General features: G+C 44.9%; 1 protein-coding gene across 2 annotated transcripts; it reads right to left on the reverse strand.

Moving 5' to 3' along the window:
- Positions 1–11,216: 11,216 nt before the first annotated feature.
- LOC101763023 (indole-3-glycerol phosphate synthase, chloroplastic) lies at positions 11,217–17,012 on the reverse strand. Of its 2 annotated transcripts, none has more exons than XM_004973136.3 (10): positions 16,751–17,012; positions 16,188–16,385; positions 15,058–15,234; positions 14,899–14,973; positions 14,772–14,816; positions 14,516–14,680; positions 14,004–14,082; positions 13,757–13,836; positions 12,862–12,930; positions 11,217–11,556 (listed from the first exon to the last, which is right to left on the reverse strand). In XM_004973136.3, exons 1-10 carry the CDS (start codon positions 16,895–16,897, stop codon positions 11,473–11,475), a joined length of 1,119 nt encoding a protein of 372 aa, XP_004973193.1. In that variant the 5' UTR covers positions 16,898–17,012; the 3' UTR covers positions 11,217–11,472. The 2 variants fall into 2 exon arrangements, with proteins under 2 accessions (XP_004973193.1, XP_004973192.1); XM_004973135.3 differs by having other exon boundaries at positions 16,188–16,412.
- Positions 17,013–17,615: the final 603 nt, after the last annotated feature.

The following is a 17,615-nucleotide window of genomic DNA, read 5'->3' on the forward strand; positions in this document are numbered from 1 at the left end:
CTGGCACTCCTTGATAGTTTCTGAATAACTTACCCAACAATGCCTCCACGTCGTCATTAGATATGTCTTCAAAGGACATATGCGACGGGTCATCAAAACCCGAATACTCGAAGCCCGAGTGAGTACGTTGCTGCAGAGGCTGAACTCTTCGCTTGAGGAAATTGGCAGCCACATTAATCCTAGTTAACCCCAAAGATCTTAACTTGGTAATTTGCGCCAACAAATTGGTTATCTTAGGGGTATCCTCAAGCTCAGTCACCCAGTTGTCCGCTTGTTTTAGAGCATGGCTGGTGACTACTGGCAAGACAGGATCATGGTTGCCAATATAAAACCACCTCTTCTTCTAGTCGCCATGGGAATCAGGCAGATTATACTTGTGATAAGCACTCGAGTTCCTCAACTGAAACCCAGCCCCTCCAAAGACTTCTATCCTAGTCATGCTGGGCTGTGGTTTACATCGAACTAACTTTCTAAATAGATCCAGACTAGGCAGAACACCCAAGTACACTTTGCACAAGTGTACAAAGATAGCCATGTGCAGCACACCATTCGGATTCAAGTGGACTAACTAAAGATTATAGTACTCAAGAATACCTCTGAAGAAGTTAGAAGTAGGCACCGCCAGTCCTCTCTCAATGAAATGAGCCAGCATCATCGTCTCCTTAGGGTGCTCTTTGAATTGCCATGCATTCCCGTATGCGAGCCTCCACTCAAGCTCAACCCTTGGTTGAAGGAGCTTTGCATCAACCAAGGCCTGGACCACTGGTGCCTTCATCACAAAATGCTGCCAGGTGATCCTAGGAGGCGACGACGCGGTTTGATTCGTCGGGCCACACTTGGGTGCCTGCAACTCGGGCTCCTTGTCCTTCTTGGATCTGGATCTCAACTTGCTGGTGGCCACGGCCTCCTCCTGGATCTTCTCAGGTTTCTTTCCCATCTTCTTAACATGCATCAACTGATCTTGAGGAAAAAGGGGGGAGAAAAAGGCTACAACAATCTCTCTCCTAAAGATCAGGCGAGGGCAACAATGGCAGCAGCGGTGCAAGCAGGAGCAGCGGTGCTAGGGTCACAAAAATAGGGCGCAAATTACAGATTTGCTAAAACAAGCGTGCCGATAATTAGCGCTGGGCCCCCCTATTATATCAGCAACATCTCCGGATTCCACCTGTTAATTAAGCAACGGTCAGATACGACTCAAACTTACCACCATAATGTCCAACGGTTACTCTGACCAAAAAATTGATCCCTTCATCGAATTCAAGTAGTCATCCAAGTGCTCGGGGGCTGCGTATACCGTACCCGTTGGATAAAGTTTTCTTTTTCTGAAGACTAAAATAAGTCAAAATTTTAAGTTTGACCCTCAACTTGATTCTTCGATTCAACCTAAGGCATGGGGGCTACTCCATATGGAGTGCGATTGTCATCGCACTACCATGAAAAAAGTTTCAAGGCAAAGACTACTCAAAGCAAACATTAGGGACTGTTAAGAGTACCTTCCAGTCATGCGACAGCACCTATACTTGAAGGTTAGCCGCATTGAGAAATACTCAAGGAGCACCAGGAGGAACTCGGGTGACAACTTCAAGTACTCGGAGGTGTTTCTCTAGACTACAAAGTACTCGGGGGCTTGTCGGCTAGGCACCCTTGGGCCCACCAGAAGACCTATACGGACCCACTTAGGGGAACGTATCCAAAACCTACTTGGTCATGAAGACTACTCTGCAGGGTGCGTAGACTTCATGGACTCCCCAAAGACTAGTCGGGTCAGAAGGAAACTACTCTACCGAGTTAGAGTAGATCTCTGTAAACGTACTCGACTAGGACTCATACACAATCTGCCCTGTAACCCTGCTCCCCCAACTATATAAGGGCGGGTAGTGTTGGAGGTATGCCCTAGAGGCAATCATAGAGATGATAATATTCCATTGTATCCATGTTATATATTGTGTTCCTTGAATATCCATTAAAGGCTACTTGAATTGATTTGCAATTATGTGAATTGTGTGTGAAACTCTTTACTTGTATGGTTATTCTAAAAGTTGTCCCTAGCCGGGTTTCATGTGAGGACATACATGAATATTAGACTGACACATGTATTAGTTGATGACTATATTTCACAAGTCATGGATATGGAGATGTCAAACTAATAATGTGGGCACGTGTAGAGACATGTGCTAGGACTGACCCAACGCGAGTTACATAGTTCTCTCTTTACACAACATGTACGCTTTGTCCTTAGACCTGAGATTGTCGCATGAACTCAAGATGTGGATCGACTTACTTAGGGGCTATCAAACGCTGCACCGTAACTGGGTAGTTATAAAGGTAGCTTGCGGGCTTGTCAAGAAGCATGCTATGAGGCATGGTCAGTCAAGATGGAATTTGCCCCTCGCTATTTGAGAGAGATATCTCTGGGGCCCTTGAGTGATCGGATCCAGAAATGCATGGCCATGATATGTGAGGTTAAGAGTTAACCTAGAAAGAGATTCCGAATCACAGCGTCGAGAAAGAGTGGTCGGCTTGGAGCTAGACCAAATACCGTGAGGCAAAAGGAATAGCATGTATGTGATGTTGTGATGGTTCATCTGATATGATCTTCGTGTGCGTATAGTTAGTATGTCTTTCTAGAGGCCACTACTAACTATTGGCCGAGTAGGAGTACTCGGGCCATGTCTATACATATATGAACCTATAGGATCACACACTTAAATGGCTGGAAGCCCAATTCGGATGTGATCTGAATTGGACTAGGTTTAGGAGTACTAATGGGCCTCAGACCTAGAGGCCCATTAGGAACCCCTATATATTGAGGGGTGGGGGCGCCCTAGGGTTTAATCCCTTTTTGCACTAGCAGCAGCTGTGTCTCCCACGCCCTCGCCTTGTTGCAACTCGCAGACCTAGTAGTCCAGCTTGCGACGCTTCCTCCCCGCACATGTGGATACCTTAGAGGTGTTGCATCTACAACACTTAGATGAGCCGCCGCACAAGAGCTCCGACGAGGAACCTGACGAGCCAACGACGAGCCTGACGAGCCGCAGCATGAGGACGGAGTCGGTGCACATGGACGAGCTGCTGTGGAGCTGCTCGACGTTGACGTGTTCGACTACACTGCGTCGACGTGTAATCGACTTTGCTGCCCCAACGCGTATCTACAACTTCCGCACCTGTGCATCGAGTGGTAATCCTGTGATCTATAACGACAATCTTTCTTGGTTTATGCGGTAGAAATTTTTGTCTTGCGCTAGCGTGGCCTACCTCGTATCCCAATAGGCAGGGACCCCTCCAAACAACGAAGAACAAGATCAATACAATCTACACACAGGACGTAGGGTATTACGCGATCTAGCAGCCCGAACCTATCTAAATCGTGTTCCTTGCGTCATCATCGACTCCTTGATTCTTGACGACACCTACCGCATAAAACACCACCTTGGGTACTCCCTAGGTGGGTTGCCGATCTAAAACACCGACAACCTTGCTGAATGCCTTGTGGGAGTGATGACAGCCTCCTTCTTCTTGGGTGGTTCATCTTCGCTCGAGATGATGATCATCTTGCGATCTACGAGCTTTCCAGACGGCGCCTTCCCTCCAACGCTGATGCGAGCATTGTGACTGGTCCTTGGCAAAGTTTTGGGAGCCCACTTGCACCTCTTGACTTCCTGTAGAACGGGATCACCTACGACCACCAGAGGAGGCTGGGGCGATCGGCCTGGGGAGGTCAGGCCTATCGGCCTGGCCTCTCCCTTTGCCACTGGTACCCTTCCTCTTCTCTCCCGAGCTCCTGGTCACTTCCATTGCGCTTTTTTCTAGTTTTGGTGGTTCTAAATTGCTTGTGTCGATGCAAAATTTCTCCTCCAATTGGCCTCCATTTTATACTCTTGAAGTCTTGGCAAAGGATCCACACATTTCCAAAAATTTTCTTGCCTTTTCCTACAAAAATCACTTCCATATTCTGTCATTACCAAAGATGGAGAAGGGGGAACCGAAATCGAGGAGAAAATGCCTTAGCCCGATCGGCTTGGGGGCCAATGAGCCTAGGGGTTTTTAGCCCCTCTGCCTCCCATTATTTTGTGGCAGCATGTGCATCTAAAAATACTCCTAATTTTGTTGAGTTCCATACAAAATTCGAAAGAAAAATAATAGAAATAAGATAGAGTATGTACAAGGTACCTGTTTTAGTGTCGTTAGGCTTGACATCCTCATTCTTCCTCCATGGTATGGATGTCAACATAATAGATAGGAATGACATCAGGTTCCAAGAATACCTTTAGTCGCTTTCCATTCACAATATATTGATCTCCTTTGACATCCATGATTGTTACCGCTCGGGTAGGTGATACAGAATGAACCATGTACGGTTCGTCCCACTTGGTCATCAATTTTTGTTTATCGAAGAGTTTGAACCTAGAGTTGAACAATAGCACTTTATCTCCTTCTTTGAATTCCTTCTTGTGAAGCCTTTTATCAAACCATCTCTTTATTCTCTCCTTGTAAATTCTTGCATTGTGGTAAGTTCTGAGCCTCATCTCTTCTAATTCAATAATTTGAATCCTTCATTTTACTCTTGTAGCATCAACATCAAGATGCATCTCCTTTATAGCCCAATAAGCCTTATGCTGGAGTTCAACAGGAAGATGACATATTTCCCATAGACGAATTGATATGGGGTCATACCTATAGGTGTTTTATGAGCCGTCCTATATTCCTATAATGCTTCATCTAGCTTCTTTGACCAATCCTTCCCTCCTTTGACTATCATCTTCTTCAAAATATCCTTGAGTTGTTTATTCGAAGTTTCTGCTTGGCCATTTGTTTGAGGATGATAAGGTAGATACTCTATGTTCGATCCCCAATTTTAATAGACATTTGCCAAAATTTGTTCCTGTGAAATGCGATCCTCCATCACTAATCATAATTCTAGGACTCCATATCTAGGAAATATTACTGTCTTGGTCATATGAATTGATTGTTTTGTTGATGCCTTCCAACATGAAATAGCTTCTACCCATTTAGACATGTAATCGACCATGATCAAGACATGCTCAAATCCATGTGAATTTAAGAATGGCCCCATGATCCATATACGACAGTTTTCCTGTGATCTACATCTTCCGCACCAGTGTGTCGAGTGGTAATCCCGTGATCCATATACGGCATTTTTCCTGGTTTACACGGTAGAAAAATTTTGTTTCGCACTAGCGTAGTGTCGTTGTCAAGATTAGTGGATCAAGACTACGGCTAGTAAATTTCTTTTATGCGCGTAAGACTTCGGATGGTGGCGTGAGAGGACACGGGATTAGACTTGTTCGGGCAAGGAAAGCCCTACGTCCAGTATGAGGAGCTGCTTGTGTTGCTCATGCAAGGTCTGTAGTAGGGGTTACAAATGGGTGAGAGAGGGAGCTGGTCCCAAGTCTCTTGGGTGTGCACTGAGTCTCGTGAGGTGAGTGTGTGTGTTCTATTGGCTTTTTTCGTCCTCCTGTCTCAGGGCCCCTGGTTCTCCTTTTATAGCACAAGGAGGGTTCAGGGTTACCGGTGAGACCGGGTGTCTTGGAGAAGTAAAAGATATAAGCTAAGTAAAGTAAAATACAAGGAGAAGGACCAAGTCCTCGGGTCGCCACCTCTTGCTCCGGCCTTCGGCTCCTATCAACGCAGCCACCGGAGGAGGGCGGTTGCCGTCGGATCCTGTCGCCGGTCCTCCGGTCGACCGTCGCCGCCGGGCATGATGATGGTGTCTGGTCGTGGCAACTGTGCATGTTGGGGAGACAGCTAACCCCTGTTGTCCTGCTTACATCCCGTGGAATACGGACGTCGCGTCCCTGTCGCCGGATACACTGGGTGCGAGAACGGGCGGCGCTCCCTCCTGTGCCGGGTGGCGCATGCTATGAGCGCCCTATGGCAAATCAGAGGGAGCTGCGGCCACTGTAGCCTGTGCGGTCGTGGCTACAGTGTTCCGCCTGGGTACTTATGGCGGGTCACATCAAGGGGCGCGGGCGCCTTTCTGCGCGCTAGAGCCGCGGTGCATTTATGGCAAGATCGGTGAGGGGCCCATGAGATCCGCGCCCTCGTCTGCCGGCTTGTGCCCGAGGCGGACCCTTGTCTTGTGGGCCCAGATGAGTCTGACCCCCTACGCTTAGGGTCGGACGAGGTGGAGCCTTGCGGCGAGGGGTCGGGCGCACCCGACCCTGGGACCGTGGGTCGGGCGAGGCGGAGTTTCGCCATCAAGGGGTCGGGAGTTTCCGATCGTGGGGCCCTGGGTCAGGCGAGACGGAGTGGGATGTTCCGTGCCCATGCTGGGTTGGCGGTAATCATCATTACCGCAGGTGGGCCTGGGCCTTCATGATTGTTGTTTTAAGGGGCATTAGGAGGTCGTTAATATTTCCCCCCAACAGTAGCCCTCGAGCCTGTGGTGGAGCGAGGATGCTCCTCCAGAGGTTGCTTTTGTTGTTCGTCGGGGATCTCTGCTCGCCATGCAAGCTGCATTTAATCAGGGATAGGGAGTGTTGTTTGTTCGGCTTGGCCGGGGAGATTGACCAGGCGAGGTGTCCTGTGGATGACTCCCGTCTCGAGACCTCAAGTCGCGGCCATTCGCGTGGTCATTGGTTGCGATGCTAGCCCCCGAGCGTTGCAGGAGACCGGTCGTGAGGCTAGATCGACTTTTGATCGTTACCCCTCAAGCGTCTGTTCGCTGAGACGGAGGGGGGTGAGCCATGCCACACTATCCTCGCCGGACGAACTGTGGTGCTCATTGAGCTACAAACGGGTCGATTCGAGTGGGGTCCCGGTCCCTGTTTGGGGGAGGGGTCTGGCTCGGTCCAAGCTGGTGGCGTACCCCAGATTCCAGCCGGCCAGTTCATATAGTTCCCGAGTCCGTTCGATCGGATCCGGGGGCTTGTTGCCTTTCTTAGGGGAAAAAACATGAACTTTGATGCCAGTCCGGACTCGAACGTGAGGTCGGGACGCCCTAGGCTGTCGTGCGCCCGGGTGATGGCTGCTAGTAGACCCGTCCCTTCTCACCCTTGCTCGAGGTTATCCTGGGGCGGCTGTTGAACCCGTAGTGGGCCAGCCTTCGAACCCCTGGACCGTAATGGGCCGTAGGGGTGTTTTCAGCCCCGTATCCCTTTCTTACCTATTGGTGGGCCTTGGGCCGGATGTGGAGGAGGTCGTGCACGCGTGTCCTTGGGAGGCGAAGTGGCGGAAGGTGCCGGCCCACGAAACGAGGGAGACAGGGATGAAGATGTGCCGAATCCGAACAGGAGGCGAAGTAGCAGATCGTGCGCACGGATTCCAAAAAGACGGGCATGATGGGGCATACCTAGCGCTGCATTAACTACGACGAGACCGTCCTTTCCTCTTCCGATGCACCCGCCTATAAGACGGGGGTCTGCCTCGCTGGTTCCACCCGCACCTGCTCTCGAATCTGCCTCCCTCGCCCTTCGCCATCGAGTCTCCCACTCTTTGGCAATGGATTCATGGTCACGCTCGAGCTTTGGTTCCTCACGTGCCGACGGCCTCATGAGGAAGGGCCTCCTCTACGAGAGGACCGCAAGGGACGAGTGGCGGTTTCCCGAGGATGAAGATGTGCCGAATCCGAGCAGCGGCTACGTCGTCTCATTCGCACACTTCCACGAGAGGGGGTTCGCGACCCCGTCGAGCCGCTTCTTCCGCAGGTTGCTGCACTACTACGGGCTCGAGCTGCAGCATCTCAATCCCAATGGGATCCAACACATCGCGGCATTCGTCACACTGTGCGAGGGGTTCCTGGGCGTCGAGCCCAACTTCTCACTCTGGAAGTACTTCTTCATGCTCAGCCTGTACCACAGGACCGAGAAGAAGGGGAGCCAGCAGCGGGTGACCCCGGTGCCGATAGGGTGCACCGCCATCCACCTCCGCCAGAACCGCGCCAAGGAATATATGGCGATGAAGACCGCTGCATCCCACAAGGGGTGGCATCAGCAGTGGTTCTACGTGAAGAACTACACTAATTCCCCCTTGCCGACATTCACCGGCCGCGTCATCAAGGCAACGCACCAACATCTGCAAGTTGCATGTGGGTTATCTTATTGCATTATTAGAACATATGTCTTTGTTATTATGCCATCCTTGCTTTGTTATCATATACCTTGTCGCTCGAGTAGTATGGGTAAAATTAAATTAATCTTGTTAATTTCTTAGCCATGCTTAGACATAGAATGGTCACTTTGGTAAGGGAATGGTTATAGGCTAATCAACATCGATACTAGTATGGTTCTCTAATGTTGTTGAACAAATGAACATGATGGTTAATTGGATGCGAGACTTGTGCGGTATGTAGGGTTACAAGAATGGAGTCTCGGTGACATAGACCACTTGAGTCGATTAAGGACCTTCCATTGTTGATGTTGGTTTGAGCACCTTTTTCATGCTACCACATATCCTTGACTGGGAAGGATAAGCCTAATACCTTACTTGACTCATTCTTTGAGTCATGGACCTAGATGTGTGATCTTTGGACTGTGTAGAGGAGCCTAGGGATGTCCCCCGGTGGACCTAGGTTGTCCTCCGCACAAGCTAGGCATGTTACACTTGACTTTCGAGGCGGTTTGGAAAGGGTTGACATGAGTACCCCCTTGTGCACCATTGATCGGGTGTGCGAGTCGCAAGGTCCTCGAGTTGTGTGGGTAAAGAGTACATCCTTGTAGGATGAATCAATTCGAATTGCCACGCTCTCGGTTATGATCAAGCTCAAGTCCCATGAAGTCATCGTAGAGTTATCGGATGCTTATGTATACTTGTTCACACATTTATACTCTATGTTACCTTGTTGATGTAATCGTTTTTAACTAAAATTTGATGTGGGTTTTGGCAAGATCAATAAAATTTGCTACTTGTGCATAGGGTGATATTCATATGCTTATGGTCAAAAATTAAGAATAGGATGAGCTAGGCTTTTGCAAAATTTACTTAACCTTAAAGCCTTACTCCTTGTTTATCCCTATGCATGCTCCTTGTTATATTTTTGCGTAAGTCTAGTGAATACCTTTTTGTACTCATGTTGCTATCGCTCACCAAGTTGCAGGTGAACTAGAGGCTGTGTTTGTTCACTTTTACCCCGCCGATCCGAGGGTGGGTGATGAGTGACTAGAGCGGTTGTTGTTGCTTCGGTGGTGTTATTGGGCAATGACACTATCATTTTTTTATGTTAATCTATCGTATCCGCTGCGTAGATGTGCTTCTTTCATGAGTTAGATGTTGGGAAAACTTGAACCTTAATATTTAATCTAATGTTGTTGTTGTCATGAGTCCAAGCCTTGTACTTTGGAGCTCATTCTTTTAAATTTTAGATTTGAACTATTTATGTCATGAACTTGTAATCTTAATTGGTAAACTTGTGTAACGTTAAAATTGCTCTTTATAGTTCATGTGGTGATGTGAAATTTGTAACGGTGGGTGTGATCAATCTTGGGTATGTTGTGAAACACCTACCAGAACTACCAGATTTGTTCTCTTTTTTATTTGAATTGCACCGAGTTATGTATCTCTAGATGTGGGTTGACACTTGGCACATCTTAAGGCAAGTAAGTGTTAGCTCTCATCCTATTAGCATAACCGTCAATTTACTTAATTAGGGTACAAATTGGGTGGTTCTTACCGTCGGCGTCAGGGTGGTGGAGGCACCCTGCTTAGGGGTCGGTGTCCTCTTGCTAGACTTGTAGTTGGGGGGTGGCAGCGGCCGGGTCACCTAGATGCGGAAAGAAGATGGGGTGGCGGAGGGTTGCTTGGAACAAGAAAAGATTGGGTCACAAGTGGATCACAATATTTGGGAGCAAAAGGTGAGCATGTGAGATTTGGAGGGCCGCGGGTGAGATTTGGGGCGAGCGCATAGCACGGCGAATCAGGAGAGGTGAGCGCGTGCCGGATATTTGGGAGAGGGACACAGGGCACGCGGTGGTTATTTGGGGATAAGGAGGAGGGAGAAGTTTGGGTGGCGGCAGGGAAATTGTAGAAGGAAGCTAGAGTTTGGGCTTTAGGGCAAATTTTGCTCGCTATAATGGGCCGAGAGGTGCAAAAACAAAAAAATAGGCCCACTTCATGTATACGAGGAATTGCCAACTAACGGTTCAATGGGATATCTAAATGTATATACTAACATATGCTTGTTTGGAAAAACTTGAAATACCGACAAATGGTCTGCTAAAGAACTTTACTGATCAACCATTGATCTTTAAATAAGTACTTTTACTGACCCACGCTTGATAGGATTTTAGTGTTGTGGTATAGTGCCACTTGTTCCACAGATTGATAAATCTTAACGGAATCCTCTAAGGGAAAAAAAACTACACCTATTCCTTGCGCTTTCAGTTCACCAATTGGTGCCCTAACTACCGTCAACAGTATCTTCCTTCCGGTTTGGCACCTCGATACACTAACATCGTGACTCTGTGCACGGTGACGGCTATCGAGCTCGGATCATGGCTAAAGAAACTTGAGACGGGAGATATCTAGCGGTAGCGAAGTGCTACCATCGGATGTCAGGACAACGGGAAGTTCCCTTTTGTTTTGAGGCCAAGAGATGGTTTTTCTTAACCACACAAAAACAAAGGGATTGGTAGGAGGGACAGGCTTATGGTAGTTTACCGGAGCAGGAAGACAGCTTCTGGGTGCTGAAAAGGCTCTTGAGATTATGCGGGAAATGCTCTTCTTAAGAGCAACTATATTAGTGTTGTCTCATAAATGGTCTCATGCATTGACACGGGTAGGTAAGACGAACCCATTTTCTAGGCCACCGACGCCTTGTGCAGGCTGCATAAGCTGGGAACGCAAATTAATCTCGTTCCCAGCAATGCAGGCTGGACCACCCCTTTTGCATATTATAAAACTGGCTAAGGGCTACCAATCAAACCCATCCCACACTATGCAAGCCTGGCTAGGTCCTAAAGCAGGCTACCAATAATCTCAGTCATAAAATAATCTCAGTCATAAAATTTATAGCCTCGATTGTTTCATGAAGCAACAACCTCTTTCCCCCTACTCTCTCATCCACACCAGCAAAAAATCTTCACGAAACAACCTCCTCTTTCTCCCTGCTCTCTCATCCACACCAGCAAAAATCCTGTAACATTGCATGAGAATACTTACGAGACTCCAACATATAGCAATGTACCTGCCTAAGCAACATCCATTGATTTGTCTAATTAATAAATACAGTGCCACTTAAAGGTTTCCCTTGACATATTGACTGAAGTAACAACCTCCAATTTAATTTTCTCAATGGGTTATCCATACGAGCAAATCACCGACTTTTATTGCTCATCCCGGAAAATATAACATCAAATGAAACTTACAATGAACATTATTTTTATTTTGCATATCACGACATACGAATTTATTAATACATCTAATGCTCACATATTATTATTTCAAAGCAGGCTACGGCTAACAGCTACTAAGACCTCTAGCACTACCAAAGTAAGTACCACTACAATCAGTGTCCTTTCAATGCAGCAGTTCTTTCCCAAACAGCCCAGCGATGGCTCGTCCAGGGTCCTCTTGCTTCACCAGGGATTCTCCCACCAACACCTACATCAACAACAGGTGTACATCAATTAGTTTCAGTTCAAGCACGCATGGGAACTTGTAAACTGAGAAAATGTCACCAGTAAAGCATATCAGCACCCTAGCTGTGCGGATTCTAACTTGAATGTTGAACCAATTCAGTGATAACGAAGGCATTTTTATTGTGTTTTCAGTTTTGGGCTTTACTGGTTTAGGCAGTTCGCTGATGAGGCTGCCAAGGGTTCTAGGTCAATTAGCTGCAGGGGAGGAGAGGATGGAAACAAGCACCCTGGATTAGGTCGACCATTGAAGAAGTGGCAGAGGGGCTACCACAAGTGACCTGGGCAGCCATCCAGAGTTGACAGACGACGTCCACAAAAAAAAAGGAGTTGACAGACCACTGCAAGCTCTTTACCAGTGGCGTGCTAGGAGGGAGGGAGTGAAGGGTTTGGATAAGAAGTTATCAGCCTTTACCCAATTGTAGAAGTCTGGCACCGAGTAAATTAGCAATCTGAAACTGTCAGATCACCTTTCTTCGCTGCTTAATACCAACAGTGCTTTGTATGTTGCTATACTGAAAGCTGAGTTAAAGTGCCCCACTCACGGAATAAGCTCAAAGGTTAGCATCTACCTTACATTTTGACCCGTGAACACAATCCTCTCTTTTATTTTGCAGATAAATTTGATCATGTTAATCATGATCAAACCTTAAGATTGCCAGCTCAGTACGAAATATGTGCATGAATTGAAAGTAATGCTCAACTTCATGCGTAACATGTGCTCTAATAGCATGTTTTCAAGCTAACCGTTCGCAAATGATTCCATTGTTTAGTAGCAAGATTAATTGATAACCTTTCTAAATTATTAGTGTTTACATATTGGTAGAGTAAACACTATGATCCCTAATCATCCCTCTTTTTAGGAATGATAGTATTATGAATAAATGTCATGCATACAAATCGAAGTATCGCATTGCATTCTGATAACCTGTTCTATTGGAAAAGTATTTTCGATCACAAAAATTAAATTGGAACATGCATGATTTCAAGCCAGGTGCTATTTTACTGTGGTTGACTTAACTAAAGCTTATTTCACAGTTAGCAAATAAGTGTTTCCATTCATCTTCAACAAAACAGGTAAACCACCAAACATTAATAACAGGCATAATAGGTCTACTGCTCCCATCATACTTGTTCCATAGGCAGCCAGATACTAGGCAAAACTTTGGCATGCCAGATTTCTAATATTGAATATTTGTTCTTCAAAAGGAGTACTAGTAAAGTCATGCAGAGGCAATCTCTAAATTCACAAGGAATCAGCAGAACTTACAGCAGAAACGCCAGCATTCTGCACATAAGCAACATCATCCGGGGTAAACAGACCAGATTCACCAACAACCTGAAAGGCAAAAATGGAATAGGGAAACAGTTGGCAAGGTTAAGATTATTAAACCTAATAGCCTTACTCTACAAATAAAGAATTAAAGAGCAAGCTAGAAAAATGCCCTATCCATATGCAATATCACTACAACAGTAATACTTTTTTCTCGAACACGCAGGAGAGCTGCGTATCAACATATTAAGTAGAAAAGGGGGATATGAAACCCCAAAGTAACAAGACAGGTTTGATGGGAAATCTGTACAGAAACCCAAAAACTACAACAGTAATAGTGAACATAACTTAACATAGCTACTTAAGATAACTTGTGTAGGTTTCAGTTTCATAATCTGTTCTGCTTCCCTTTTGCTATAAAGAAACTTATTTTCATGTTTGTTAAAACAGTAGTGGCAGGAAACATGTTTAACACATAACACATTGAAAAATAAGGTATTTTAGTGCCTTCACATTTCTGAATAAGCATCACTGTTGTAACTTATCAGGTTTTCCATCCAGCAACGCCCTCCCTCAAAACTAATTGTGCATATTTTAACATGCATGCAGAACAAGAAGACATTCAATATGCTCAGGCTGCCCCCAAACCATTATTTCTCAGAACTCATTCTATGCATGCATGTAAAATATACAAAGTAAAAAACTAGATATTATTAGGGGTACATAAAGAACAATTTTTTTAATTGAAAGAAGTACTCCCCACTTATGTATAGACTATTAAAAATATGTGCTCTGTAACCCTGGGCCAAGGGAGCATAGTACATATAAGGAACTAGGAACTGACGAGAGTATTTTAATAAATCAATTCTGCACCCAAGATCATAGATATTACCAAAATTCCCTTCTCCCTGATGCTATCCCCATGCTTCTCGAGCAACATCTTGGTGTTTGAAGTATCAACAACAAATGTCTCTGCAGTGTAAATAATTTCCAAGCAAAAATATAGATTAATTAGTAAAAAGGTTTAAAGAAAACACAAGTTGAAAGCATTGGTACTATGTGGAATAAAAAACGTTAAACTTGAAAAGATGACAAGATGTCTATAGAAAAAAGGATCAAGCACCAGAAGAACACCATACCAAGGCTGCGATTATTGATGCCAATAAGCTTAACTCCATTTATCTTCAGTACACGCTCCATCTCTATTTCATCATGAACCTTGAGCATAAACCCCACCAGAATATTGAAATTAAGTTCACAGACTATTTAAGTTAATCACACTGAAGTTCCTATTCATACATAAGCTAAAAACTTAACAATGAATACATAAAACATAATATAAACGCAGCATACAATCCAAGAGGAAATTGCAAGGAGCTCCACAATATTTCCTTATGAACATGCACATGAGAAAATTCCATTAACATTTTTGACAAATTACTTGTTCAGTATTTTGAAAGAAAAATACACACAGAATGATGGTCCTGGTATAGTCAAGTTCATATAGAAGCATAAAAAATTACTATTGTCTATCATGCAAAGTAAATTATGACTTCCCACTAAAAAGAAGAATATTAAACTTTGTCATCAATGAAGCCAGTTTGTAATTAATGGGCAGGTACGAAGAAATGAATTGTATAATATAACGAACCTCAATAAGAGCTGTCATTCCCAACTCTTTGCAAATCCGAAGAAAGTACTTTATGTCAAGATCAGGTAGCACAGCCGCAATTAGCAGAATTGCATCGGCACCCTTTGATCGAGCGTTATAGATTTGCCACTTATCAATGACAAACTCTTTGCAGAGAAGAGGGCACTGAATTCACAATAGAAATATGTGCATCTTGAGAACAATTGGTAACTCATAATCATCCTCAAATTTAAAGAAGACTTAAATGTATCAGTACCTTCACTCCTGAGGCGCGCACTTTCTCAAGATTCTCAAAGCTTCCCTGTACAGCAGAAGAAAATTGAAAGAATCCTGTAGACACAGCTTCTATGATCCCCATAAACACAAAATCAATTGAAATATACCTGAAAGTACTTCTCATCCGTCAAGATGCTCAAACATGCAGCTCCATTCTTCTCATAAGCTTTAGCAATTTCAACCTGCAAAAGGAAATTGCATATTAGTTACATAACCAGCCATTGAAATTAACTTGAGGTTTGACAGCAATCAACTCCAGAACATACAGGATTAAAATTCTCCCTGAGCACACCCCTACTCGGGGATGCTTTCTTGACCTCAGCAATCAGTGCGGGCACCCCATTACGCTTATAGGCGGCTTCTAAAGCGCCATAGAATTCTCTTGAAGGAGGGGCCTTCGCTGCAGCCTCGATCAGCTCCTTCAGAGGCTTCTTAGCATGACCCTGCATAAGACCAGTACCATCTGTAAACCATCATACAGAACCATGTGGCAAGCTTATGAAATACAGAAATAGTAACTGTTGCATATGTAAGAGCACGTAGGTCGACCATATGAAAATAGCTTTATTATATTTTAATGAAATATACTTCAACGATGCATATTTTTTTAATTTATTGGTGGTACATTTTTATTCAAAATAATGGTCAAGATTTTGATTACAGAATGTGAGCATTATCAATGCGACCTATGTTTAGTGACAGGGAGTTACACAGAAACAAATCACTTAATACTGGAAGAAACAGTGCATGCATAGCATCAAGCATCTTTTAGTTGAATTACACCGATTACATAATAGCCCTTGCCATTAAAAGAAATGGTGCAAGCACAGTACTTTGCACTTTAAGAGCCAAATGTTGTGTGGATATAGGACAACTAATATCAATTGAGAAAACAAGATTCAGATGTACGATGAAAAAACTAAGGCCCCGTTTGGGTCCAAGGAATTGGAATCTATTTAATGGAGTAGGCTAATTTATGTTGGAATGTGGCATTCCACAACTTTCCAAAGTTTAGATATAAGCCTATCTTAAATTCATGGGGTGGGAGATGGAAATTGATTCTATAGATTATGGTTATTAGATGGAATTCAATTCTTATAGCACGCTCTTAGACTCGCTTCTCTATAGTAGAAGTGCAGCATACAAGTATCTCTCCCATATCACCAACTATAATATACAACTATATTCCACATACAATTATATTAGCTTAATTAATTTGTGTCTAAATTATGATTATTAGGATGGAATTCAATTCCAATGATCCAAACGGGGCCTAAGTCATTTGACTATTTGAGTGGCCAGGCAGGGGAGTAGATCCGTGGATAATTGTGCACAGTGCACTTGATTTGCCTTTATGCTAATATATATTTATTATCAGCAAGCTACAACTGCATACCTCAGCTACTTCAATCTCCTTGTCCCAAATGATCTTCTCTAGGATGTTGCGAGGTGCCCCCAGCTCCTCCTCAATCACCTTCAAGGAGGCAGTGGGGCGGCAGTGCCTGCGGATGCGGATCCCCTGGCTAGCTGCAATGTCGTTGACCGACTTGCCATTCTCCCATTGGACCAGCTCCGTTGCGTTCAACATATCGTCCTGTGCCAGCACCTCAAGAATTGAGTCCTAAATAAGCCACAAAAAATTGTCACAAACAAGAGGAACGCGCCTAAAACAAAAGAAAAGCATATTAAAAAAGTCTTTATCCGCAAGAGTTGACCTGCAGATAAACGAATCGGCATTCAAGAAGGGGTAGGTGAATTGAGGGGTGTATTGTCGTATTGAGTTTGTGATTAGTGGTAGTATTTTCAGGCCCAAACGTAAGCACGACTAGAAACGAACATCGTGCTTAGGAAATGGGGAAAGGAAATACGAAATGGTACCAAGAAAACACGAAACCACCACGGATTACCCACAAGATCAGAGCGGAGAGACCAAACAAACCCTTGAACAGCAGGACGTACCTTGGGGCCGACGCGGAGCGGGCGGGCGCGGGCGTGGACGCCGGCGAGGGTGGCGACGCGCGAGGACCGGGGGAAACAGCCTCTGGTGCCAGCGGCGGCGGCGGCGAAGGAAGACCTAACGGATGGCGAGGCGAGGAGGGACTCCATCACGTGCAGCACGAGGAGGGTGGGGTAGGTGGTGGGATGAGGGGGCCCGACGGTGCGGCTCTAGTCGCAGGGGCTTTCCGCCTTATAGGATGGTGGAGGCGGCCGGAGCGGCAACAACGGTCCGCGGCGGGTGCTGACGGGCTCTAGGAGCGTGGAAGATGCTGTGATCCGAAAGCGAAACAAGATCGCGGATCCGCCACGAGGAACACATGTCCCAGACTGGACACAGCCACACACACAGCTGCCTTCGTATTTTCTATTCAAGTATGCTAAACTAGTAGTAATTAAATTAATTAATCCATACTTTTAAAAATGGTACTCCCTATGGACCAAAGGTCTCACAGGAAGGCTAATAATTTACTCCACTATCATGAAATATAGCCATTTTGTTTGGTCATAAGTCAAACTAGTTAAGTTTGATCAAATTTATAGAATAGAGTATTAACATCAAACACATCAAATAAGTAAATTATGAAAATATATCTTATAATGGACTGTAATTATGTTTATTTGATATCCTAAAGATCATTATCTTTTTCTATGAATTTGATTAAATTTAAAACAATTTGATTTAGGATAAAATCAAATTGTCTTGTATTTTAGAACGTAGGGACGAGTGAGATGCTGGTTATATACCATTGTCATGTCATCTTGAGCCAATCTAATAGTCAACACATAAATAGTCGGCTACAAGTCTCTGCCATTAATAATAGGTCCA

This window comes from Setaria italica, chromosome VI (assembly GCF_000263155.2).
Source record: "Setaria italica strain Yugu1 chromosome VI, Setaria_italica_v2.0, whole genome shotgun sequence".
Taxonomy (NCBI): Eukaryota; Viridiplantae; Streptophyta; class Magnoliopsida; order Poales; family Poaceae; genus Setaria; species Setaria italica.